Here is a 26,905-nt window from a genome sequence, read left to right on the forward strand (position 1 = left end):
ACTATGAACCTCACTTCGACCTCATGGGAATCTAACCCATGTATAGTCTCCCATGGGCTATGAACCTCACTTTGATGCACATTTAGCGTTCATATGTTTATGCTTCATGCCTTAAAACAATACATTTCATTTCATTGAGTTATGCCTTTAACACATGCTTTCAATATAAATCCATAAATAGTTTAACACATCAATTCATCAATCAACATTTGCATAATTTAAATCTCAACAATTGTAGGCAATCAAACTCTTCAAATCAATTCAAATCACACTTTCCAATTACACATCATTTCTTATAAACATCATTGATATATCTCAACATAATTGAAATTACTTAACAGATCCAAAAAGCATATTATTAACATAACGTCGGTTTAGTTATAAAATCATATATCATTTTCAAATCTATCAAATACATAAAATCATAGTTTTCTCAGTGAGTAGAATACTCACCTTGGTTGCATTAGACTCTTGATTCGAATATTTCCTGTCTTCTAGTTACTTGAACTCTATATTGGAGAGCCAATGGAAGTCTCCAATAATGACGCATTCCTGCAAACATTGATAACATTAAACTATGCTATTGAACTCTATACTCTATGACACAAATACTACCTGCGTACTCACATGTCGCATCACTCGCATCTAAAGCTAGCTAGGCACCTTGGCTACTATTAGGTTAAGCCTTGATTTTAAGTTCGTATTTTATATCGCTTATTACCATTAAGACACGTTTACAATCTTATTTGCCTACTAATTATTATTACATCACATTATCATTATTAATCCTTTAATGGCTTGTTGTCTATTTACTACGTTAATAATATATATATAACTCATATACATGCATATGTATGTTATATATATATACACATATAACGCTTAACAAACTTAAACCTAATCCAATGATACACTTAAATACTTTGTGTACTTGGATAGGTGAATTAGTTACTAAGTTACCTTGTTATCATTATTAACTATTAAGCATTATAATTTGTTTATGCATTTAAGTTAACTAAGTATATTTGGTCCATATATATATGCTTATTAAGCTAAGCGCAACCTCATAACGCACTTAGGTACTTATAATACATATATAAACGCACTAATTATTTAGTTACGTTACCAAATGGATCCGAAGTCTATTTATGTATGTCCATAACCGTACTAATTTATATTTATTGGCTTAAGGTTATTTTAGATAACTCACCAATCTATGACATTCTTATTTTAAACCTTACATTTAATACTTAATCCTTATTAATTACTAACCATCTAAGTAGTTTAGATTGAGGACATTTGTGATGTCCCGAATATTATTTATTATTTTAAGAATAAAATTTAATGGATAAATGACTAAGATTAATTTCATGACTAGAAAATATAGTAAGACACACTGAGAATATTTTATGGTCCAAAGAAATAAATTATATTAGAGAAAACTATGAGAAAATGATTTAGAATGGAAAAAAATAGAAATAAAATATAACAATATAACAATATATATATATATATATATATATATCAACTAGAGCATCCGGACGTGAGACAAGCTGTGTTCGGACGGCCTATCATGTAGGCGCAGGCCTACTGAAAATTAGGCACGCGTCCGGATGGATTGTAATGCCGTCCGGACGGCTAGCAAAATAAATGGCACACGTCTATTTAAATGGCACGCGTCCGGACGCTGGTTAATGCCCCTCCGGATGGTTTATGATGCCAGTTCGGACAGGGTATGTTTTAAAGTAGGCAGAGCGCCCATTTCACTCTGCAGCTCGGTTTTTCTTCTTATTTCTATACTGTTTTTCACCTAAAAACCCTGATATCTTGAAATCCAACCGTCCAATCTTAGATCCGACTTTGATAACGTAATCCTCGAATCCCGATCTACGTTTTGACCGAACGTTTTGAGGTATTTTCGTTACCTCAATGTTGTCTTGCTCAATGTTAAAGTTTTAGGATCTTACCAGAATTGTTGGTTTCTTTCTTGGTTGTCTTGGACAATGTGCTTAGCTATTACAGTTGTTAAACACACTTAGTTGGGTTAAGAATGAATTATTTCAGGGAGCATAAGATCCTGGATAAGATACCTAGGAACCCAACTATGAGTGAAACGACATGTATCATGAATCGAGGGACATAGTATGACGATGATGGGGATACCATGGATAATCTAGACTTTGACGCCTATGATGATCTACAAGTAATTTTGTTCACCTTTTCAGGATACCGTGTTGGATCAGTTTTGACTGATGAAGAGGCTTCAATGTAAGAAAATGGATGGAATGAGGTTGCCCAATTCACCTAGTACAGATCTCGTGAAACTACGGATGTTGAGAAAATGTTACTATTCCTTTTTGTGTTATCATTTTGGGATTCTGAAATTTCAATGACGAAATTTTTATGAGGGAGGAATGTAATACCCTAATTATTAATTAGGGTTAAGTGAGCTTTGGATTGGCTAATGGGTTTAATAAGGATTATTAGAGTTCGTTTGAAGAGAAAATCTTGACTTTAGTTTCAGCCGCATTTTCGAAGTGGGATAGCTGAACATTCGAGTAAAACCCTAGTGCCAAACGAATGTTTGGTAGACTTAATCGTATATCAAAAAGTGTAGCCCACACATTTGGTATATATGCTAGATTGTACACCGAACGTTTGTGAAAACCCTAATAGTACATGAATGTTCGACAATTAGCTCGAATGTTCAACATGAGGCAATACGGTGAAAAAACATTTCATCCTTATCCTTATCCTCAGACCCTTGAGCATTTATAAATACCCCTCCCATTTGCCCCTCTCACCTCCATTCCACCCATCTACCGCCTGGCATTCCTAGAGTGAGAGAGAGTGTGTGTTTTGGAGAGAGAAGGAGATCTTTTGTCTCCTTGTTCTTCAAATGACGTAACTTCCCTATCCCAAGTCGTTTAATTTTTTATTGGGTTGTTTTCTTTTTGCTTATGTATTGTTTAGTTAGTTTTCGTGTGCCAGCTTATGATACTGTATCTCTAGTTGGCTTTTGGTTCCAATATTAGTTTAGCATTGGATTAGTTGCTTGATGAAGTTGGAAGTACAATGTTCTGCACGGGAGTGTTATTGTGACTTAGGACTCTGTTAGGGATCTTGTTAAGCACTTTGGACTTGCTTAGAATAGGTTTTTCTAATTTTTGGTTTGGAAATGGGTTTCTTGCCAGCGCCGAACATTTGACCATTCACTAGGTGAATATTCGATGTCGATACCGAATGTTCGACCTCTTTTGTCTGGACGTTCCACAGTCAGGCAAAGAGCCTATTTTTATCTTATTTAAGATTTAAGGTTTGTTTTAGCTTAGGTTTAGAACTAATGGTAGGTATTTTCTTGGATGTCGAGTGATAAAGTCCATTAAGCCTTACTCTTCCACAAAAGGCACCTTAAGGGAAGTGGTTTGCTCAAGGCTTATAAAGCCCACAACCTAAGTATACCTTCGCAATTTTAGACTCTTAACACGCCCCCTCACGTGTGGCACTATTGTCCAAACACGTGTACAATGGGTGGGAAAGCCCAACATTGTTCAAGGCCAACCCTGATGCTCTAGTACCATGATAAAGTCTATTGAGTCTTACTCTTCCACAAAAGACACCTTAAGGGAAGAGGTTTGCTCAAGTCTTATAAAGCCCACAACCTAAGTATACATCAGCAATGTGGGACTCTTAACATTGAGGTTGTGAAGCCCGAGTGGATAACAATCATGGGCTTACTTCACAGGTTAACCCTAAGGTCAAAGGTTTATTTTTATGTTTGACCTTGACGTATGTCCTAGTGTTTAATTAGTGGTCACTTTAGACGTACGTCACTAGCGGCGTGGGACACCCGAGGTCGGACTCTTTCGAGCTACAAATGATGGATGCTAGCGTACAATATATGAGGAACTAGTATTGTATTACAGGTCTGAAAATTATATATTGACTGCTAACAACCAAGTGTGTGTGTTTGTGTGCAACAAAATATCTTAAATGCAAAATTTAAAAGAGACAAGATATTTGTTGACGAAATGGAAACTCTGTGAAGAGAAAAACCACTCCGAAGCAGCCAAACCCAGGATATCCACTATACTGAAAACAAAGCTAGTTACAAGACACTAGTACTCACATACCCTTATGCAGTAGTCCTACCTTTAACTCTGACACGAAGTCGATCGTGAACGCTTCCCAACCAAGTCTCCTACTTGAAGGGGTCTTCAATGGATTCCTTTACCTTAGGGCCGACCCCTAAGATAGACTTCACACGACTGTTGAGCACACACCGACGACGACTTGAGAGCTAGCGGATCTTCGATTCTCCCTAAACACCCTCTCAAAGCACTGTGGAATTTGATACAAAATTCATACAATTTACAAGCCTAGTGCCCTCTAATTATAGGCTTACAGAAAACCTAAATCTACTGAAATTCAGACTCTGGCTGTCGAGCATCCAGATGGAAGATAGCCACGTCCAGACGGTCTTCTGCGACCGCCTTTCAGAAACAGTGCAATTCTTTTAACTCCTTTCCGTGTTCGAATGAAACATTGGAATATTCTAAAATGCAGGACAGCGTCCGAACGACTTGCAGAGACTTCCCTAACAGTGTCGACTTCTGAAAACCAACTCAGTGTAGAATAATGATTGACCTATCGTACGGACGATGTTGCTTTGTCGTCCGGCGTCTTCAACGTAATCTGCTAGACATTGTTGGGCGTCCGGACGCCTTCAAAGGCTCGTCCAAATGGTTGCACAGGAACCGGTTGATTTGACTTGGGATTTGTAAGGAATCATTATGGGCATCTTCAAGAAGCTTGTGGCCAGTCACACTGTCCGAATAAATGAAGACTCTGAATAAGAACCGATCATCTTATTAATTTGCAACCATTACATAAAGTGTTTTTGTCATCCATAATGAAGTTAACATAAAATACTACCAAGGTCCCTTGGGACAGCACCAACTTTGCGGGAAGAGGTTAATATCTCGAGTAGACCATATGGAGTTTAACTATGACATGATTCTTTTATTACTGCATATACTTTATCTATATTGCATTCATGATCTTTTTGTCAAATAAGGAACTATAAATTTACATTGGTGCATGTGATTTATATTTTAAACATCTCAGTTTACCAAATTATAACATGTGCACCTTGTGTATTCTTACTCACTAAGTCGTAGACTTACACTTGTATCTTTTCCACCTATGAAACATGTGTTGTTTCATAGTTGGGACTACCTTTAGATGTCGGATTTGAGTTGGACCTCAAGGCAGATGTGGCTGATTAGCGTAGTGATATCGATCTGTTTAATGCTTGAGGACTGATTGCAGGATATTGAAAACCGCTCATGGTAATTAGTGCTTTTTGGTGATGTTGTACGTACGTTTAGCATTTGAGGCTCAATTATCTATTAAGGTTTAGTTTGAATCTTTTATACTGATGATATGTTTAGTATGATTTTTGTTAATGTGATTGTTTTTAGTAGATGCTCTATTTGTAATTATTGTTGATAGAATATCATATGTTTTCCCAGCGTAGTATTCTATTTTTAAGGAGTACTAGAGATACCTAAGTCTTATTCCTTGTGGAATAGGATTGGAAGGCGAACCATAAAGTTAATTGCCAGTTAATTAATTTCTCAGACCGTTACAACCGCCCCACAACCCAAATAACCATCAAGGATCTGAATGGACCCCTAGCAAGATGCAGCACCCAACAACTGATTCCTCACTCTACGAGCTCAACTAATTGTCTGTCCAAGCCATGCGCCCATTTCCAAAAGATTTAGGGAGGGAATCTCAAAGTGAGTAACAACTTATTTCTAGGAATCCCGTAAACCTTGAAGGAAGGGCAGAGATACTGGCCTATATAAAGAAAGAAAGGGTACTATTCACTCAGGTATGCGCACTTTGCCTTAACAAGACTATGCTAAAATTTCCTCTTCATAAACACCAACTCATGTGAGCATCAGAGTGGTCTCAGCGGATCCGGCCTCAACGAATCCCGAAAACCTCCATTCTTCCTTTGCAGTTTCCCTCTTTGAGAGAACAACGAGCAATTTCTTCTAAAATTAAATGTTCTACATGATCAAGTTTATTCTTTATATCTTAGCTGCAGCTTTCCTTTTAATGAATTATAAAACAGAAGCATATTGGAGTTAGATCTTTTGTTGTAAACGAAATGCACCAGAAACATTAAATTGCAAGAATTTATTTCTCCCAAACACCTACAAACCATATATAAGTAAGTACAGGAAGAGAGAAACAAAAAGGAGTAGACAAGAATATACCAAATGCATGCCTTGGCATGGTACATAGTCGTTATCTTGGAAAGCTTTTTGTAGCATAGAAAAAGAAGATCTTAATGAGATAGGATCGAATCTTTTGATTTGGAGCATTTTACGCTGTTTGAACATCTGCATTTTCCTTGAATGCATCAAATCATTAAACAATTTCACAACTCGAAACATAATTAAGTGCTCGTTAGGTCAGGGTCAACTGGTTGTAATTATTGTTGAATATCTACAATTTCCTTATTTCGCAGCTTAATATTTTAAATGTCACGCAATATATTGGTGAGATGCATCTGCCATTTCAATTTCCAATTTGTGCAAATCATGTGGTTAAGTAACGGCCGGTTCACCCACTAAATAAAAAATCGATAACTTACCAAGTCTTATAGGCTCCATCTGGTGAAAGCATGGACCGGTTCATTGACTCCCGGCTATAAATAGACATGTTTCGACACAACATATCTCACTCCTCACAAAAGCAAGAATTCAGCAAATACAGAAGCCAGAGATCATAACAACAAATAAGAATGAAAGGGGTTCCTAATTTCCTTGTAACTTTGGCACTGATGGCCTTGGCATGCTCCGTTGCCACTGCCTATGATCCTGCTCCTCTGCAAGACTTTTGTGTTGCTGTTAACAGTTCCACTGAGGCTGGTATGTAGACATTCTTCATCTTCTCGTTATTATTATTATGTTCTTTTGAAGTCGTTTGATGCATCTCGATTCTTTAATTTTCTCTCATCTTTGCGATCTACATGTCAATGTAAATATGATAGGAGGGATTACTTAACTGGTGCTGTTTGATTTCTGCATCAAAGGCTATAAACCAATGTCTTGTGTGACATTAACAAACTTTTCTTTGTGCAGTATTTGTGAATGGAAAGTTCTGCAAGGACCCAAAGCTTGTCATTGCCAATGATTTCTTCTTTCAAGGACTAAACATTCCTAGGAGCACTGCGAATCCAGTCGGGTCGAATGTCACTCTTTTGAATGTGGACAAAATATTTGGCCTCAATACACTAGGTATATCCTTAGCTCGCTTAGACTTTGCACCGTACGGCCTAAATCCACCCCATATTCATCCTCGTGCCACAGAGATTTTAGTAGTCTTAGAGGGTACTCTGTACGTTGGCTTTGTCACATCCAATCCGGAAAACCGCCTCATCACCAAGACTCTAAACGCGGGAGACGTCTTTGTCTTTCCAATTGGTCTCATTCACTTCCAGTTTAATGTAGGAACAACCAATGCTGTTGCTTTTGCCGGTCTTGGTAGCCAAAATCCTGGGCTCATAATCATAGCAAAGAATGTCTTTGGATCCACTCCTCCTATCAATCCGGATGTTCTCACCAAGGCCTTCCAATTGGACAAGAATGTGGTTGAATCTGTTCAGAAAAAATTCGCGAGTTAGAGAAATATATGTAATAGTCACAATGAATCGTTAGATGTGGTTTGAATAAAATAAAGTTCTCCATGTTTCGCTCGTATGTTGTAAAGTCATAACAATATATAAATAGCAAGCTTTTAAAATGAATATTTCTATGATGCCAAGAATATTGCAACAAAAACACCATAACAAAACGGTAAACAATATTCATTTCGAAAATTGCATATCAAAACGGTAAACAAAAAAACCACACTGGCAATATTCGGTTAATTTTACCGTTTTGTTAAGTAATTTTTGAAATGGATATTTGCCCTTTTGTCCTAATACAAAATTTAACCACCAATTATCTCCAAAACTTAGACGGATTGAAAACATTGAAATTAATCATTTAATCAAAATATTATCTTAAATAATGAAAATATGATTAACTAATGTGTTTGGATCAAATCATTTGATCTAAAGTAGGCCAGGGTGAGCAAAGGTTCTCAAAACGTAACCAACCTAATTGAAACTCCATCGAAATTGGTTGGTTTCAAGAATTCGATCAAAACCAACCAGATTGACACCCATTAATATATAAAACACGAGACTTTCTCACCAATGACCTTAGCCTTAGCAACCTTTACTTTGATTAATCTCTCTCGCACACCAACTTTTTTCTTTTTTTTCCTCTTTTTCCTCAGTTACCTTTACTGTTGATTCTTGCCACTCCACTATTGTCTGGATTCTCTATGTTAACACGACAACCTTTTTTTTTTTTTTTTTTTTTTTTTTTCACTTAACCCTCCGCTCAATTGTCACTGCTATTACAGCAGTTATCCTTCTAAACTTTAAAAACTCTCAATTTATAAAATTCATCTTTTAATGTATTTCAATTTCCCTAATTCCAATTCGTTACGATTTTCTGTTAAATTCTGTCAAAATTACCAAAATATCCTTTTTTTTAAAGAAAAATATTAAAAAAAAAAAAAATCAAAGATTGAAGTGTCGTTATTTTTGCAAATTTTATTAAATCCTCACCAATGCTAAATCCTTACAATTTTTTTTCCTCTGTTTTTTCCAAAAAGAAAGATATATATTTTGAAAATTTTGACTCTACTCTGTTATAGGATTTACTGTTAAATCCTAACTGAGGGTGAATTGAAAAAATTAAAAGATGGACACTAAGAAGTTTAGGGGATAATTGCAAATATGGTGGAAGTTCAAGAGCATTAAGTGTACTTCCCTTTTCCCTTTTGCTTTTGTTTTTTGTTTTTTTCTCATTCTCATTTCAAATTGTTATATATATATATATTTCTTTTAATTTTTTTTTTTCAATTTGGTTGTTTTTTTAGGAGGGTGTTTGGGTTTAATTTTCTTTTAATTTTGTTTTTTTTAGGAGGGTGTTTGGGTTTAATTTTCTTTTAATTTTTGTTTTTTTAGGAGGGTGTTTGGGTTTAATTTACTCTTCTTATTGTGAGATGTCAACAATGCCTTGGGGACTAGACAAGTTTTAGGTAGTTTGGAGGGAACATTATCACAATTGAAAGTTTGAGAGGTCATTGTCAATTGGAATGGTATTACGAGGGAGGCATATGGAGTTTTTCCAAGAAAGATAGAGAGAAGGTAGTTCGTGGAAGAAGGTGCTGTCTACCGACCCAAATTGCTTGCTCCCTTAGATTGAAGCCCATAGGTGTAACAATATTTTAGGTGATATTATAATATCAATCTTGCTGAAGTTGCAGCAACATCTTAATTATGCAGCAACATCCCAAAGGTATGGAGAAATTGCAGCCAAAAATGAAGCACAGTTTCAGAAAATAAAGGTAGGTAGCTAGAGATGGTGCTTGCATATGTTACAACCTCAATAATATATGCACTCTCTTCGCTCTTTCAAACCAAAAACGAAAGAGAACCATATCTAAAGGCAAAAACAAAACATAAAAGGAAAAAAATTTTATCATCTCTATTCTCCCATTTCCTCTCACGCACGCCGCCAGCCTAAGTTCCTAACCTCTCATCTCTCTCTTTCTGTCGCATTTACTGTCGCCTCTCGCCACCGCACTGGCTCCCTCTGCCCTCGTCAGGCTGCACGTCCCTCATCTATGTATCAACTAATTCAATATCTTTTATTTTATTTATTTTTGTTTTGTTTTATGAACTAGAGTGCTGATGGTATCGTCAGAGTGTGGGGCTTGGTCGTGATCTACTATTAGGAACCTTTTGAATCCGGCCCCTCACTCCATTTTTTATTTTTATTTATTTCAATGTTTACTAATTTACAATTTTAGAAAAGAGGGAGCAAAGGGCATTGATCATCAAAAGAAGTTAGACATGATATCTCAAAAACTCAGTGGATTAAAAATTTCATTAAATTTAATCGTGCACACTGACTACAAAAAAACAGTTTTTTGAGCCATTTTTGTTAGAGCCGCTTTAACAAAACGGCTCTAATTTTGAGCCGTTTTAACAAAAATAGTTCGAAATGGAGCCGTTTTGATAAAAATGGTTCTAATTGCAGCCGTTTAAACAAAAAAAAAAAAAAAAAACAAATGGTCTCAAATTAGAGCCGTTTAAACAAAAAAAAGGTCTCACATAGATCGTACCAAGATCGATTACATGATCGTACCATGATCGATCACAGAGATCGTGCTATGATCAATCACATTAATTCAACCACGATCGATCATATTGATCCTACCACGATCGATCACACTTAGATCGTACCACGATCGATCACATGATCGTACCATGGTCGATCACATAGATCGTACCACGATCGATTACACTTAGACCCTACCACGATCGATCACACTTAGATCCTACCACGATCGATCACACTTAGATCCTACCACGATCGATCACATTTAGATCCTACCACGATCGATCATATAGATCGTACCACGACCGATCAGATAGATCGTACCACGATCGATCACACTTAGATCCTACCACAATCGATCACACTTAAATCCTACCACAATTGATCACACATGATCGTACCACGATCGATCACATAAATCGTACCACGATCGATCACACATAAATCGTACCACGATCCATCACAGAGATCGTACCACGAATAACCACACTTGATCATGTGATGGATCGTGGTACGAACTATGTGATCGATCGTGGTACAATCTATATATCTCCCTCAAACTACCATTCAATTGTCAATGTCCCCACAAACTACCAATTATGTCAATGTCCCCCCTCAAAATACCAAAAAATGTAAATGTTCCCCCTAATGATAAAAATACCTTTTATAAAATTATTAAAATTTGAAAAAATATAAAATAACAAAAAATTATAGAAAAAAAAAATTAAACTAGTTTTAATTTTTTTTTTTAATTCAGAGCTAAGTAGTTGGTATATATGTTAACTAATACACACACTTATAAATATTAAGTAACATATGTAACATATATTAATAAATTGGGTAAAAAATGTATTAATAAATTTATTAAAAATTAAAAAACTATTGGAGTCGTATACTATATTTAATTAGCTAGTATACTATATGCTTATTTAGTAGATATATATATAATTTTTTTTATTAAAAAATTAAGATTAAAATTAGTGATTGAGTCATTTTTGCCATAAAAAGGCTCTTTGTCTCACTCAATCTCACTCTCTCATTAATCTTTGTTCTTTTTCCTTTTTTTTTTTTCTTTTTTTTTTTTTTTTTTTTTTTTTTTTTGCTGCAGAAGACGAGGACTCACCCCATCGGCCACAGTCTTTTAGAATCTTGCCTTTGCAATCAATCATAAGGCTTGGATATATAGGCTTAACAAAGTTTTTCTTGGTACAAGTGGAAGTGCATGTTCGTTGATTCCACCTCTCACAATTGAGGTGGTCCTTTTCGTGTTCCATATTGTGACTTCAATTTTTGTTATTTAGTTATACTTTTGGTGTTGTCTCCTTTTCTTGATACAATGTTGAAATCAAATCATTTAATTTTCTTAATATTTCGGCACTCCCGTCTCCCTTTATTTCCACTATCTTAATTTTCTCGGCCCGCACATTTTTCTAAAACATTTTCATTTGTTAGCCCAGAAACATTTTCATGTGTGTGGCTGTCCTCGGGAAGATAATATGGGGATACTCGTACTATGCATTAATGCTTTGGACCAGCTTTTGCATGGGTATATTCTTAGTGAAGACGATGAAGAGAGTCCTATTTGCAGAAGTGAGGAGTTATGATTTGAGCAAGCACCACTATCTCTTGCTCTTTATTGCTTTTTGGTTCAGTTCCCTCTTTTCACATGGCTTGGCAACATTAGTGTTAATTGGCTTATATAACTTGCTTTAGTTAGAAATAGTTTGTGTTCATAGTGGGTGTTTAGGGTTCGATTGGATCGTTTTTGTTGGCGTTTTAGTTCGATGGCATTTTAGTTCGTTTTTTGGTAATCTTGCTATATTATGTATTACCAAAAAAATTTATATATATTCTTTTTTTTAAAAAAAAAATTAGAGCCTTTTTAGGGTCCTTAAAACAGCTCCAATTAATTAGAGTCATTTTGTTCCAAAACGACTCTAACCAGTTTGAACCGGTTTTACTAATGTGGCTCAAACTGGTCTGAGCCGTTTTGAACTAAAATGGCTCAAACCGAGACTTTAATACTTGATATGTGGAGCCGTTTTGAAAACGGCTAAAAAAAGGGTCTCAAACCGTTTTGAACCGTTTTACTTACCATGCATGCTGGGCCGAAAAAAAAAAATGTACATAAGCAGACATTTTATTTCATTATAATTATATATTGCTATGACATTACAACAAGCGAAACATGCCAACCTTTATTCAAACCATATAATGGTTCATTATGGCTATTTCATATTGTTGTCTAATTAATGAACTGTTTCTCGAGATAGTCAATCACTTTATTGTCCACTTGGAAGGCCTTGGTGAGAATATCCGAACTGATGAGAGGATTGGATCCAAAGACAGCCTTTGCTATGGTGATGAGCCCAGGATTCTGACTGCCAAGGCCGGCAAAAGCAACAGCATTGGTCTTTCCCACATTAAACTAGAAGTGAATGAGACCAATTGAAAAGACGAAAACGTCTCCCGCATATAGAGTTTTGGTGAAGAGGCGGTTATCTAGGTTGGATGTGACAAAGCCAACGTACAGAGTACCCTCTACAACTACTAGAATCTCAATGGCACGAGGGTGAGTGTGGGGTGGATTTACACCATACGGTGCAGAGTGTGACGACCCTTTTTTTTTTTGAAAACATACAAACGGATCTTCACAATGGCACGACTACTTGTCTCTCAGCCAACATAACGTACACGTTCCATAACATGTACCTGATATTCAGAGTTATATCTAACACAGCGGAATATAAATATCAATGTGCAGCGGAACATATATCAATAGCTGAATTACATTTAATACATAACTGTTATCAACAACAAGAGCCAATTACAAGTCTATCTATTTAAGGCTTATAAAACACATTATACTAATTACTTACCAAAATACAGGCTCAACAAATACATGTGCCACGTAGGATACGAGCCATAAATAAAATATTCAAAATGCGGACTACCCATGAGTCCGTGACTTATGACTGTCGTGATGTGCTCCAATCATAGCATCCTATACGCTTGGTGGACGAGTCAATATCTATACCCACAAAACCTGCAACCAAAGCATTAATGTCTGCACGGTTGCGAGGGTTGCCGCATCTGCACAGGTGGAATTATGAGCCCACCGTCTTAGCATAAATAAATACACTAGGACCTTAGAGGTATACTATTCACTGAGTTTTCGCAATGAACTAGTTTTTCTCTTATAGCCATGCGTACACCATAACAGCTACAAATGTTATAAACTTTTGTTTGAAAAACCCCCATAGCTAATACAACAAACACCGACTAATAGAAAACATTTTAAGTATACTATGTAGCTGAAACTTATACGTAGAAGTTTCATTGTTGGAAACTGAAAAATGAAATTGACTTCTAATGTAAAGCAAGTGTGTGCACAAAGTGCTAACAAAAAATAACAATGCGGAAAATAAATAACATAAGAATTTTTGTTGACGAAGTGGAAACTCAAGATGAGAAAAACCACTCCGAGGCAGCCAAACCCAAGATATCTACTATTCAGAAGACAAGACTAGATACATAGTAACACTCACATACCCCTGATGAAGTGGTCGTACCTTGCTCTCTAACGTGTAACCCAACACGAACGCCTCCCAACCAGGTCTCCTACCTGAAGGGGTCTTTAATGGAATCCTTTACCTTAGGGCTAACCTCTAAGATAGACTTCAGTTTAAGCGCAGCAACAGCACACACAGCAACGGCTTCAGAGAGATCAACTCAACTCAACAACCTCACAATATAGCTTTCTAAGCACTAGTGGAATTCAATACCAAATTCTTGCTGTTCTCAAGCCTAGGGGCCTCTATTTATAGGCTGACAGTTCAAATGAGCGTCTAGCTTGATAAAACTGGGCGCCGTCCGGACAAACAACTGTGTGACTGAAATTCTGAAAATTTCGCTGAAGATCTTTCCTGTTTGAGAGTCGGGTCCGGACGGTGTTGCTCTGTCGTCCGGATGGTCGCACGTTTGCTGCAAGTAATTTCCATGTAGAGGCTTCACGCGTCTGGACCATGCTGATGGTCGTCCGGACGGTTGATCTGATGCACGGAATTTCTATATCTGATGCTCGCGCGTCCGGACCATGCTGACTGGCATCCAGACGTCTGGATTTGAATTGCGATACTTGCCTTATGGACGGTATGACACGTCGTCCGGACGGCTGGCAGGGAACCGAAATTTCTGACTTGCAAACTGTGCAGAATCTTTTGGAGACACTTCTGAATAGCGGAATCCCTGATAAAAGGTAACTTTACAAAGAAATGATTTTGTCCAACAGAATGTAGCCAATTACACACTAACAGAAACAACTACATACATCCCCACCTACTATATTACTTTGGATTCAGTGAGACTTAGAAAATAATGGCATTTAAATCATGCAACCATCCGATAGAAATATACATAAGTTCTTCCCATTGAGACTCTTATGCATACTAATATGTCTAGCATAAAACTATTATATATCATATCATGAAAACAATTCAATTACCATAAAACAAATCCTATGCATGCTTGTCATTCATCATGCTTGTTTCTGTTTCTTGTTCTATTTGTCGTTTTGTGTTTACCAAAGGAATTGAACCTCGGTCTTGTTCGTTTGCCAAGGGAATTGAACCCCGGTCTTGTTTGTTTGCCAATGGGAATTGAACCCCGGTCTTGTTTGTTTGCTAAAGGGAATTGAACCCCGGTCTTGTTTGTTTGCCAAAGGGAATTGAACCCCGGTCTTGTTTGTTTGCCAAAGGGAATTGAACCCCAATCTTGTTCGTTTCATGCTCAATGCTTATGCTCAAATACTATACATTTAATTTCATGGACATGCCTTTAACACATGCTTTATTAATGAGACATAAATAGTTCAACATGTCATTTTCTCAAACAATTTGTACAACTTATATTTCAAACCGCAACAGGCATCAAAACATAGCTTAAAATTCCAACGCAGCAGGCAATAAAACACTTCAAATCATATCTCAAAACACCAAACATATTTCATACTCATATCTCAAATCATCTTAAATCACATAAACATTATTGTCATATTTCAACATAATTAAAACTACTCAAAACATCCAAAAGATATAATTGACATATTGTTGGTTCGATATAAAAAACATATTATTTTCATTCCTATAAAATATATAAAAAATAACTTTTCTCAGTGAGTAGAATACTCACCTTGGCTGGATGGATATTAAGCACTAGGTCTCCTAGACACCACCTTGCAATGCGTCACTGTGAAAATACACATTGCACATTATTTGACATTTCTAACATCAGACCGACATTTAGCTCTTAAATTGCTCAAGACCTAACCCTTGGAAAACCCATAATATTTTAAGGGTCCCAATTACACACCCATAAATCTAGACACTAACTAAACTCAATTAACACTAACCCAAAGTATTTACTTGGGGTTAGACATTAAAATCACCATCGAAAATAACTACCTATAACATCAAATATTAATCCCAAATTATATTCACTAATCAATAAATTATTTTCACTAATATTTTCTCAATATTATTAACCCAAAAATTATTTTCATTAATCTTTTACAATAATTATTAACTTATTAACATAATTCATTAACACATTTAAAATAACATTAACCCATAAGAAAGTCTTAGGGTTAACCTCGCAAATACTATTTAAATTAAATACCCATAATTATTTATTTTTACTAATATTATAACATAACCTATAAATACTTATTTGTACAAAACTCATAGCTAATATTAATCATCACTATAACCACAATTAATCCACAAATTAACAATCTAGGTTTTAAACACTTAAAAACCCTAAATTAATTTAACCCATCAAACTAGAGTTTCCAAACTTAAACCCATAATTTATTTTACTAACCCATAACATAATATTGATATTTAAACACTAACAATACTAACCCATAAGGTTTACTTAGGATCAGGCACAAGATATCGCAATTAAAATACATAACCCAAAAGTTAGGGTTTAAGGAAAACTCACCAAAAATTCACCAAACCAAAACCCATGGTTTGGGTAATCTCAAGCAAGTTCCAAATAACCCATTACCTAAAGAAAACACTAGATTAAACTCACATTTAATTTACAAGATTTAACCAAAATCTCCAAAATATGAGTTTAACGAAAATACCTCAAATCTATTGGTAGAAACGTAGATCGGACTTCGTAGATCACGTTTCTGAAGTTGGAATTGAGTTTGGACGATTGGATTTTCATGGATCAAGGGATTTTTCTATAAAACCCAAAGAGAGAGAAGAGAAAAACTAAGAAAATCCGGAATGGCCGAGAGAAAAGACTCGGCTTCTATATGCAGGTGCCGTCCGTGTCTTATTTTTTTTAAAGGTTGTCCCACTCCTTGAAACAAAATGACCATTCGGTCCCTTACTTAATGGCCATTCAGCCAGTTCATTTTGTGAAGGGCCACATGGCCCTTCATTCTTTCTTTTTCTTTTTCTTATTTGATATTTCATTTGACTTTTCAACGTGACCTGATTCCTCTTTCCTCCTTAATATTTTGTTTTGTCTTTTAGTCATCTAAAACTTCTCATTTTTCTTTTAACGAGGACCACTTGCTTGAATTCTTGACTTTTCTTCTTGTTTTCTATCATACCAATTCTACCCTTTACCATATATACCTAGCTTTGTCTTCTTTCTTTTTTTTTTTTTTTGATAAGAAATACTAAAATACCATTAACTAGAAATTTCAGAAGACTCAAAGTCCTTCCTTACGGACACTGTGACTAATACCGGATAAGTATCTGCCCAGACAACAGACACTTCCTGATTTACAGCCAAACGTACTAAAGAGTGAACCACACTATTACCCTTTCTCCCCACAAACTTCACCTCACACTGTTGGAAAGAATTGGTTTGTGCCTGTATATCGACAATAATAGGCTCAACCTTAACGTGCGATAAACTATCCGAAAGAATAGCTTTCGCAATCACCCTCCAACTAAAGACATTGGTAACACAAAGCTCGACATAAATTGATCCCCTGACTAGCTGTAAAAGCTTTTGCCACCATTGGATCAAGAACGTACTGGTGGAAGGAGCTGATTGCTCGTAGGATACCACCGAACTGGTCTCGAAGAACCAGACCTACCCCCATAATCTTCTTCTTGCTATCCACAGCTGCATCCCAGTTCAATTTAACCCAGCCTTCCGGTGGACGACTCCATTTCGCAAGAGCCACTTCGCTTGGAGGCCTACAGGTGTTGACAGAGGCTTGGGCTGATTGAAACTCTGCCAAGAAGTCAGTAGCGACTATCAACAAGTACAGGGGCTGCAAATTAATACCTCCAAAAACCAGGTTATTACGCCTATGCCACATCTTCTGAGCCACAATTGCCATCAATTTAACCTCTTGTGTGTCCAATCAATTGCATAAAGAGAAGAAAATCGATCGGAAATCCCCATCCCTGATTACCCCTTTTTGAAGTTTCAGAGTACATATTGACCATACAGTGCCTGCAACCAAACATCTCCACTAAAAATGGCCACTCGTTTCAACCTCGTAACCACACTGTCGACAAAAAGGATCAGAGACACATTTCCTCTTGTAAAGCTTCTCCTGAGTTGGTAAGATATCATTGCATCCTTTCCATAAGAATAACTGAGTTGACGGTGGGATATTTAACTTCCAAATCAACTTCTACCCACGATGGACAACCGAATTTGAGGAAATGCCAGCTTGCACCCGCTGCATCAAATCAAGCTGAAGATGGTAGGCACTATGTACAGAAAAAACACCAGTGGAAGTAGCAGCCCAGATGAGTTTATCCTTGTTAGTTCTTGGTGATATGGCCATTCCACATATTTGATCAGCAACTTCCTGGGGAAAAATATGCTCCACCACAGGTATATTCCACCAGTTTATATCTAGATTTATCAACTCACTCACTGTAGCATCTTCATGTAAGAAATTGATAGGAGCCTGTACTTTATTGGAATGATAAGAGGGAAGACACCAGTCTTTCCATACACGAATACGGTTGCCATTACCAACTCTCCAAATAGTCCCATCCTCCACAAGGTTTTCGGCAGACCAAATACTCCGCCAAGCAAAAGAAGGGCGAGTACCCAAATTGGCCTCCAGGAACCCCTTTTCTCCTATAATATTTCTCCTAAAAAATTATCCCCAATAAAGTGTCAGGATTCTACAGTAGGCGCCAACCTTGCTTCGCCAACAAAGCAAGATTGAAGGCAAAAAGGTCCATGTACCCCAGTCCACCCCTATCCTTTGAAACACCCATCCGTGACCACTTCATCCGTGGTATACTCTTATCCTTCCCTTTATGCCCCCACCAAAACCGAGCCAACAGAGAATTTAGATCTTTCGTAAAACCCTTAGGAAGAAGGAATACACTCATGGTATATAATGGCATAGCTTGAAGGACAGCCTTTATTAAAATCTCTTTCCCGGCATGGGAAAGAAACTTTTCTTTCCATCCGTTTATCTTAGCCCATATTTTGCTCTTAATCCCTGAGAAAGTACTACTATTTGATCTCCCAATAATGGCAGGAAGACCAAGATACCTCTCATAATGTTGTGTATAAGATACTCCTATTACTGCCATCAGCTCCTGCCGAATAAGTAAGGGAGTATTTCGGCTGAAAAACACATAAGTTTTCTCCCGGTTAACCTTCTGACCAGATGCTGCCTCATAACAAGCTAGAATTGACTGAATCTTCTCCCATTCCTACACCTTAGCATTACAAAAAAGTAAACTATCATTGGCAAAAAAAAGATGATTTATGTTAGTACCCCCCTAGTAATAGGAAATCCAGAAATTAAACCCTCTCTTCCAGCTTGGTGAATTAGAGAACTCATTGCTTCTGCACACAAAATAAAGAAAAAGGGTAAAGAGGATCCCCTTGTCGGATCCCTCTAGTTGGGTTAATATGTCCATGTGGTTGGCCATTTACAAGAATCGAATAAGTCACAGTGCGAACACATGACATCATCAAAAAGACCCATCGGTCATCAAAGCCCATCTTCTTCAGAATCGCCTATAAGAAATCCCATTCAACTCGATCATAGGCCTAACTTATATCAAGTTTAAGGGCCATAAATCCCTCCTTTCCCTTCTTCCGAGTGTCCATAGAATGTAGAGTCTCAAAGGCAATTAGGATATTGTCGATAATGAGACGCTCGGGGATGAAGGCACTTTGTTCTTGAGAAATCACATTGGGCAAAATTTTTTTTAAATGATTTGCCAACACCTTAGCGATAAGCTTATGAAGGACGTTACAAAGACTAATAGTTCTAAATTCTGTCACTTTTGTAGGGGAATGCACTTTGGGAATTAGAACAATATTAGTACAATTCAAACCCTCCTCTAACCGACCCCCATTTAGAAAAGACAAAACAACTTTACATACCTCTCCCCGCACACAGTACCAATATTTTTGGTAGAAAGCCGCCGGGTATCCATCCAGACCCGGGGACTTTAGGGGATGCATTTGATTTAGAGCAAAAGTAACTTCCTCTCCCGAGAAATGTTGAAGCAAAGATTGATTCATCCTCATTGTGACTCGAGGCTCCACAAAAGCTAGTCAATCCGGAACCCCTTGGGGTCCTTGAGAAGAGAACAAAGAAGTATAATAATCAACAAAATCCCGAGAGACATCCTGCCCTTTTTTCCATATCCTACCATCTTCATCTACTATATGAGTAATACGGTTCCTTTTCTTTCTATGTGAAGCCCATGCATGAAAATAAGCCGTATTACGATCCCCACTACTATAACAACTTTGTTTCGCCCTCTGTTTCCACTTCCTGTCCCTCCCTTCCATCAAACCATCAATCTCTAATTTGAGAATTGTAATTGCCTGCAGGCCTTTCTAATTTGAACAACCTTGAAGGATAGCCAACTCTTTTGTTTTCCTCTTTAAAATTCCTTCCTCATTTCCATATTTTCTCCTACTCCAGCTAGTAAGAGCACGCTGGCACTGGGACAATCTACCTTGGACAGCAGCCATCGGAGTAACATGCTGAAAATCAGATTCCCAAGCACCCCTTATAACCTCCCCACACTCCTCTTCTAGAGTCCATCTATCCTCAAATTTAAATGAACGTTGAAATTTAAAAAATTCAGTAGGAGAGTCACTACAACATACATGGATAGGATAGGTTGCCACCTACAAGCGCTAAGTTTTCAGTCTTCAGCCAGACTTCCCATACTAGACTGCAATCACTCCAAGTAACCTGGATCATACCACAGGGTTGTCTCGAATATTCATGCCCTGCCACGTGCTCTACCATCGGCAAAACGAATGGGCGTGAAAAATAATCCTTCCTCATGGCAGCATTCACTTTGTGGTAGTCTATCTAGGCTCTCCATATACGAGTCGGCACAAACTCGTCATCTGTGGTCTTCGCTCTCAGCAATCCGGCCCATTTAGGCATGACATGAATTGGACTCATGCATTTGCTATCAAGATTGGATGGATGATTACTTCTGCTTTTTCAACTTCTTGAATAGCTGGGTTGAGCCTTCTCTATGGCTCAGTATCCTCAACAGTCCAGCCAATAGCTTCCTTGTATTCCCTTAAAACATCCAATACCTTATTCTCTTAAACACCAATCCAATCTGAAGCTATACTCACAGGCAAACAATCTGCTAGACCCAAGAACTCATACTCAAGATTGTCCAGTCTTTGTTTCCTTCTTGGTGGGTTCAGATACTGTTGTTTCCTCCTTCTCATAGCTTACCAGAGTAGCAGACTCCAAAATGGCATCAGCTTGCTCAAGTAACTTATCTCAATTCAAATCCTCTCCGAATTGAGTAAGACATGCCTCTTAGGGGTCCTCTAGACTTGATGCTTCTACAACTTCTTCTATGATTTCCTCAATGAAGCAGGCACTTCCAATCTCATCACAATCCCTCGACTTCTTGTTAATGTCAAAGATGTCTAGATCCACCGTCATGTTGCCGAAAGAGATCTTCATGACCCCTGTTCTACAGTTGATCAGGGCGTTAGCCGAAGCTAAGAATGGTCGTCCTAAGATTACTTGTATTTGAACTCTTATATTTTGCACTGGCTCGGTATCAAGCACAACAAAATCCACGGGGAAATAAAACTTGTCCACTTTTACCAATACATCCTCAATGATTCCTTGAGGTTTCTTCACCGACCTGTCAGCCAACTGAATTGTCATGGGTGTAGGCTTCAATTCTCCTAACCCCAATTGCAGATAAACTGAATAGGGTAGGAGATTTACAGTAGCTCCAAGATCTAAAAAAGCCCTCTTAATTCAGTTGACTCATATCATGCAGAAGATAGTAGGACACCCAGAGTCCTTGTACTTGAGGGGTAGCTTGCATTGGAAGATTGAGCTGACTTGCTCGGTCGAACAGACTCTCTTTGGGACATTGGTTTTCTTCTTAACTTTAATTAGGTCCTTCAAGAACTTGGCATACGATGGAACTTGCTGGATAGCATCCAAGAAAGGAATGTTGATTTGAACCGGCTTGAAGACCTCCATGATGTCCTCAAATTTCCCTCCCTTCTTGTGCACCAGTAATCTATCTGGATAAAGCACCTTAGGTACAAATGACCTAGGAGGAATATCAATAGGGGGAGTGGTTGTAGATGGCTCTGCATCTCTCTCCCCTGTGTTGCCATTTCCTTGTTCTTCTTATGCAACAGGGTTTTTATTTGGAAGAACCACTTGATTGTCCACTAGTCTCCTAGACCTTAGTGTGACAACGGCTTGCACATGCTCCTGTACGTGCACAACATTTAATGAACTTCCCCCATGGAATTGCAACTTTGGATTGGGCACAGGCTGACTAGGGAGCTTTCCCTTCTCTCTCTCACCCATATGATTAGCCATTTGACCCATCTGAACCTCTAGCTTGGCAATCGCCTAGGTGTTCAACACAGTGGCATTCTTCACTTCACTAATAGATTGGCTTGTAATCTGCATGAAAGCCTTGAGAGTTTCCTCCAGACTGGGTTGTGAAGAAGAAGCTGGGGCTTAAGTGGGTGTGTGGTACGCAGGCACTGGCTGCGCTGAACGATCCTGATGATGAACCGATTGATGAAATCCGTGGGAGTATTGATTATGGGATTGATGAGGGCAGCCCCTTTGATTCATTGGTTGGTTCTGCGTCCACGACAAATTAGGGTGGTTTCGCCACCCAGGATTGTAAGTCTCAAAAAAGGGTCCATTGGATTGCTTCCTATAGTCGTTTAAAACGTTCACTTATTCCATTGGTTACTCGAAAAAGGTCGACAAAGATGGACAAGTCTGTGCTAAGTGAATGGGACTAGCACAGATGGAACAACAATCAACATGGAAAGGGTTCGCAGCATTGATGGACTTGCTTACGACGAGAGCATCGACCTCCTTTGTGAGAGCATCTATTTTCATTGTAAAGACCAAGAAAATAAATAGGACATTTAGCAATTAATAAATTGTATTTATTAAATAGATAGGACAAATAATAAGTTCTAAGTAGATAAATTTAAAGTATTGGAATGAAATTGAGTTTAAGATAAAATAATGGAAATTTGAATAATAAAATACTACTAACAGGCCTTTAGGAAATAATAAATAATTAATCATATTAGTAAAATGTAGTTGGAATAAATGTGGGGTTATATATTAATTGTTAAAAGATAAGGTTTTAACATAATGGGGTCTTGTAGTGATTTATAAGAGTTGAGGACTTTGAAAATAAAAGGGGGATTCTCTTGCCACGTGTCAGCCAATGGTTGGCTTTGAAGGGTATCCCATCCTTAACCTTATCTTTAGTAAAGTAATAATAATAAAACAAAACAAAAGGGCAGCCCCATTATTTTGACCGAATGCCCATTTCTCTTTTTCTTTTCTTTTTTCTTTTTCTCTCCTTTCTTTCGGTGGACATCAGCAGCCCTCTTCCCCTTTTATTTTCTTTCTTCTTCTTTTCTCATTTTCCCCTCTCTTCATACCCGATCTCTCCCCCTCACCCGCACGATCTTCTTCTCTTCTTCTCCCTTCTTTCACTCCTTCGATCACGCCCAGCCAGCAGCAAGCAGTCGACTCCTTCTCTTTCCCTTTCCTCTCCTTCTTTTGCTTCTCGTCTCTCCCTTCATCTCCGATCACACGTGGCCGTGAGAGCTCGAGACACCAAGGGACCGTGAGAGCTGAGTTGTGAGAACCCAAACGTGCGGAAGTCGGATTCTTGGCAGTTGGAGGTGCGATTTTGGACTAGCGGTGGTTAGGCCACCATCATGGTGTGCGGACAGCTGCAGGGCCGTGTATTTCGGCCAGGTTTCGGTAAGCTCTAGTAGTTTTTCGGAATAATCTTGCTTGTATGAATGAGTATTTTTGTTTAAGATGATTTTTTGTTGAGTAGGTTGCTGGAAATTCTGGATGGGTTTCCTTTTGGGTTGATTTAGGTTGAAATCTTAGAGTTTTATGGGTTATTAATTATGCTTGTAAATTAGGGTTTATGCTAAGCAAAAATAGTTTGATTTGGGGTTTTGGTTTGAGATGAAAACCTAGGGTTTTATTGTGATTTTGGAGAGGATGGCTGAATATATGTATGTGGATTTATGGAGTATTGGTTGTGTTAATGGATGGTTTTGGTGGTAGTTTAGAGGGGTGTTTTGTTTGGTGAAATCCAAATCTAGTTTTGGGATGATGATTTGGATGAATGAGTTGTTGATGTTTAATAGTTGAATTTATTTAGATTGGTTAAGTTGGTTGTTAAAGAAGAGTTGAAGTTTTAATGTTGAAGTTAGTGTATATAGGTCTTTGTTATAGGACTAACTATGGATAGAAGTTAAAATTGGATTACATGATATTGGTAAGGCCGAATGAGATGACATAGATTCACATAAATTGCAATAAGGGTTATTAAGATAACATGTTAAATAAAATGCTATATAGTTTAAGTACTCAAGTATTTATGTAATGAAAGAATAATAGATAACTAGTAATTAGCAAGGATTAAGTGTTAAGTGTAATCCTTAGATGAGAATGCTTTAAAATGGTAAATTATCCAAATAGCCTTAAGACAACAAATATAAAATAGTGACATTATAGAAATACATGAATAGGCTCCAAAGTCTAGTGGTAATATAATTAGGTGATTAATGTAATTACCTATGCAATATAAAATACCTAAGTGCGTTATGAGGTTATGCTTAGCTTGATAATATATATTTATATATATATGGACCGAATGCACTTAGCTTAAATGGATAAACAAACCATAAGCTTAATGTCTAATAATGATAGTAAGGTAACTTGGTATCCAATTTACTTATCTATGTACACTAAGTAATTTAGTGTATTAATGGACTAGGTTTAAGTATTGTATATGTATATGTATATATGTACATATATACATATGCATGCATACATGTTAAATATATATTGTAACTTAGTAAATAAGCAACAAACCATTAATGGATTCACAATGTTAATGTGATGTAATAATAATATGTAGGCAAATAAAATAGTAAATACATCTCCTAATTAGTAAGCAAGATATAATAAGAACCTATAACCAATGATTAGCCTAATAATAGTTTAGGATACCTAGCTAGCTTTAGAAGTGAGTGATGTGACGTGTGAGCACGCGGGTAGTTAGGATGTCATAGAGTATGTGATTCAATAGCATAGTCTAATGCTACCAATGTTTGCAGGATCATGTTCGGATTGGAGACTTTAATTGGTTCTCCAATGTAGAGTCCAAGTGACTAGAGTCCAAGGAGTGTTCGAGTTGGAGTCTAATGCAGCCAAGGTGGGTATTCCACTCACTGAGAAAGTATATATTTTTATATGTATTGGATTGATAAAAATATATATATTGTTTACGAAACTGAGCCGACCATATGATGAAATGTATATGCTTTGAGATGATTTGTTTAGTTTCGATTATGTTTAAACTATATCAATGATGTTAAAGAGATAGTGTATGAGTGAAAAGTATTGAATAGATTTAAAGTTTTAAGTTTTGCGGTTGAGATTTAAATTATGCCAATTGTTTGAGAACATGTCATGTTGAAACTGCGTAGATTTGATAAAGAAACTAAGTTTTGAATGATTTCAAAGTGTTGGATTAAATGCTGGATTTGTTTAGTTTTAAAAGGACGTGATTTAACAACTGCATGATTTCAGCGTGACACAGTAGGAAATATATACTGGTCAAGCACGGAACATTGAGCATGTAGTATAGAGCATACATATCATAGTAACAATATCAGCAGAGTAACAGTATCAGCACATTGAGGCAGTATCAGCAACACATTGAGGCATGCATAGCATATATAGCATTGTTTTGTGAGAGATGTTATGTTATGAGTAGATTTTACTAGATGTGTTGGTATGCATAAGTGTCTTAAATGAAAAGCGCTTATGTATATTTCTATCGGATAGTCATGTGTTAATATCATACATTGAACTTGAAAGTACATGGATACATGATTGCCCGGGTGCGAGTAATGGCATGTCTATGAGTAGGAAGGTTGACTGTTCTTGTTCTCCAGGAAAGACGTGTTAGCATAATTGAGCTTAGCTCTAGTGCTCTCATGATCTACTGGCATCAAGGCACGAAGCTGAAATACGATTAGAGATGGTGTTGCGAGTGTTTTGTTGACGGATGTTGTCCTAGTACGGAAGAGTAAGATGCCATGTTCTTTGCTTAAGACTTATGTGTATACGTGATATCTGTGATGGAGTGATCGTATGCACATATGTCCAAGCAACCGGTGAAAAGTATTATTATAGAGGAGTCTATATGTAGAATCTTCCAAGCGGTAGATTGGAACTTCTACATATGTTCACAGCTATATAGTATGTTTTAAATGTTTTCTGAATAGTCGATGTTTGCTGCATTAGCTGTTGGTAAATTGTGGCTAATATAGTGCTCGCACGACTAAAAATAAAATAAAGGTTGGTTCTTTGTGAAAACTCAGTTAGTCTTATACCACTGAGGTCTTAGTATGAGGTATACTAAGGCGGTGAACTCATTATTTCACCTATGCGGATGTGGATACCACCACAACCGTGTAGATGATGTTTCTTTGGCTGCAGGTACTTCGGTATAGTCGATGGGTCGGTAGCAGTGTGCTTGGGATATTATGACTGAAGCTCGCCGCGACAGTTGTAATTGTCGGACCACGGGTTGTCCACTATTTTATAGGTTTGGTATGGCTTGTGACGTTTGTGTCACTTATTCTTTGTTAAGCCATTATTGTTATAGTGTTAATAAGACTCAAACAGATAGATGTTAAATGGCTCTTTGTTGTAATTAACTTGTGATAGATGTATAAGTTGTAATTTCCGCTATTCAGATTAATGTTTTCCGTTGGATAGATAGATGTATGTTATACTCTGATTATCAGGTACATGTTATGGGGCATGTGCCATATGTTGGCTGAGCGACACGTAGTCGTGCCACTGCGATGACTCGTTTTATGTTTGTATAAAAAAAAAAAAAGGGTCGTCACATTCATCTTCAACTCAACATCTTCCTTCACCTCATATGTAACGATCCACCCCCAATGACACAATACTGTCCGCTTTTGGCTCCCCATACTAGACTTCCCAGGAGGTCACCCATCCTGGGATTGCCCTCACAGCGGCTCGCTTAACTGCGGAGTTCTGATAGGTTCATTGCCAT

At 37.3% G+C, this 26,905-nt stretch overlaps 1 protein-coding gene and 2 long non-coding RNA genes across 5 annotated transcripts; 2 read left to right on the top strand and 1 right to left on the bottom strand.

Moving 5' to 3' along the window:
- The first annotated feature begins 1,848 nt into the window (after positions 1 to 1,848).
- LOC133881648 (uncharacterized) lies at positions 1,849 to 26,575 on the top strand. 2 transcript variants are annotated; one of them, XR_009902565.1, is made up of 3 exons: positions 1,849 to 1,912; positions 24,927 to 25,024; positions 26,296 to 26,575. It is a non-coding gene; the product is annotated as an uncharacterized LOC133881648 (long non-coding RNA). The 2 variants fall into 2 exon arrangements; XR_009902566.1 differs by lacking the exon at positions 1,849 to 1,912 and adding an exon at positions 23,126 to 23,550.
- On the top strand, positions 6,750 to 7,765 carry LOC133881647 (germin-like protein subfamily 1 member 13). The gene is made up of 2 exons (XM_062320625.1): positions 6,750 to 6,947; positions 7,161 to 7,765. Exons 1-2 carry the CDS (start codon positions 6,821 to 6,823, stop codon positions 7,700 to 7,702), a joined length of 669 nt encoding a protein of 222 aa, XP_062176609.1. The 5' UTR covers positions 6,750 to 6,820; the 3' UTR covers positions 7,703 to 7,765.
- Positions 13,088 to 16,567, bottom strand: LOC133882819 (uncharacterized). 2 transcript variants are annotated; one of them, XR_009902731.1, is made up of 5 exons: positions 16,411 to 16,567; positions 16,263 to 16,328; positions 15,450 to 15,506; positions 13,812 to 14,507; positions 13,088 to 13,352 (listed from the first exon to the last, which is right to left on the bottom strand). It is a non-coding gene; the product is annotated as an uncharacterized LOC133882819 (long non-coding RNA). The 2 variants fall into 2 exon arrangements; XR_009902730.1 differs by lacking the exon at positions 13,088 to 13,352 and having other exon boundaries at positions 13,408 to 14,507.
- Positions 26,576 to 26,905: the final 330 nt, after the last annotated feature.

This window comes from Alnus glutinosa, chromosome 11, assembly GCF_958979055.1.
Source record: "Alnus glutinosa chromosome 11, dhAlnGlut1.1, whole genome shotgun sequence".
Taxonomy (NCBI): Eukaryota; Viridiplantae; Streptophyta; class Magnoliopsida; order Fagales; family Betulaceae; genus Alnus; species Alnus glutinosa.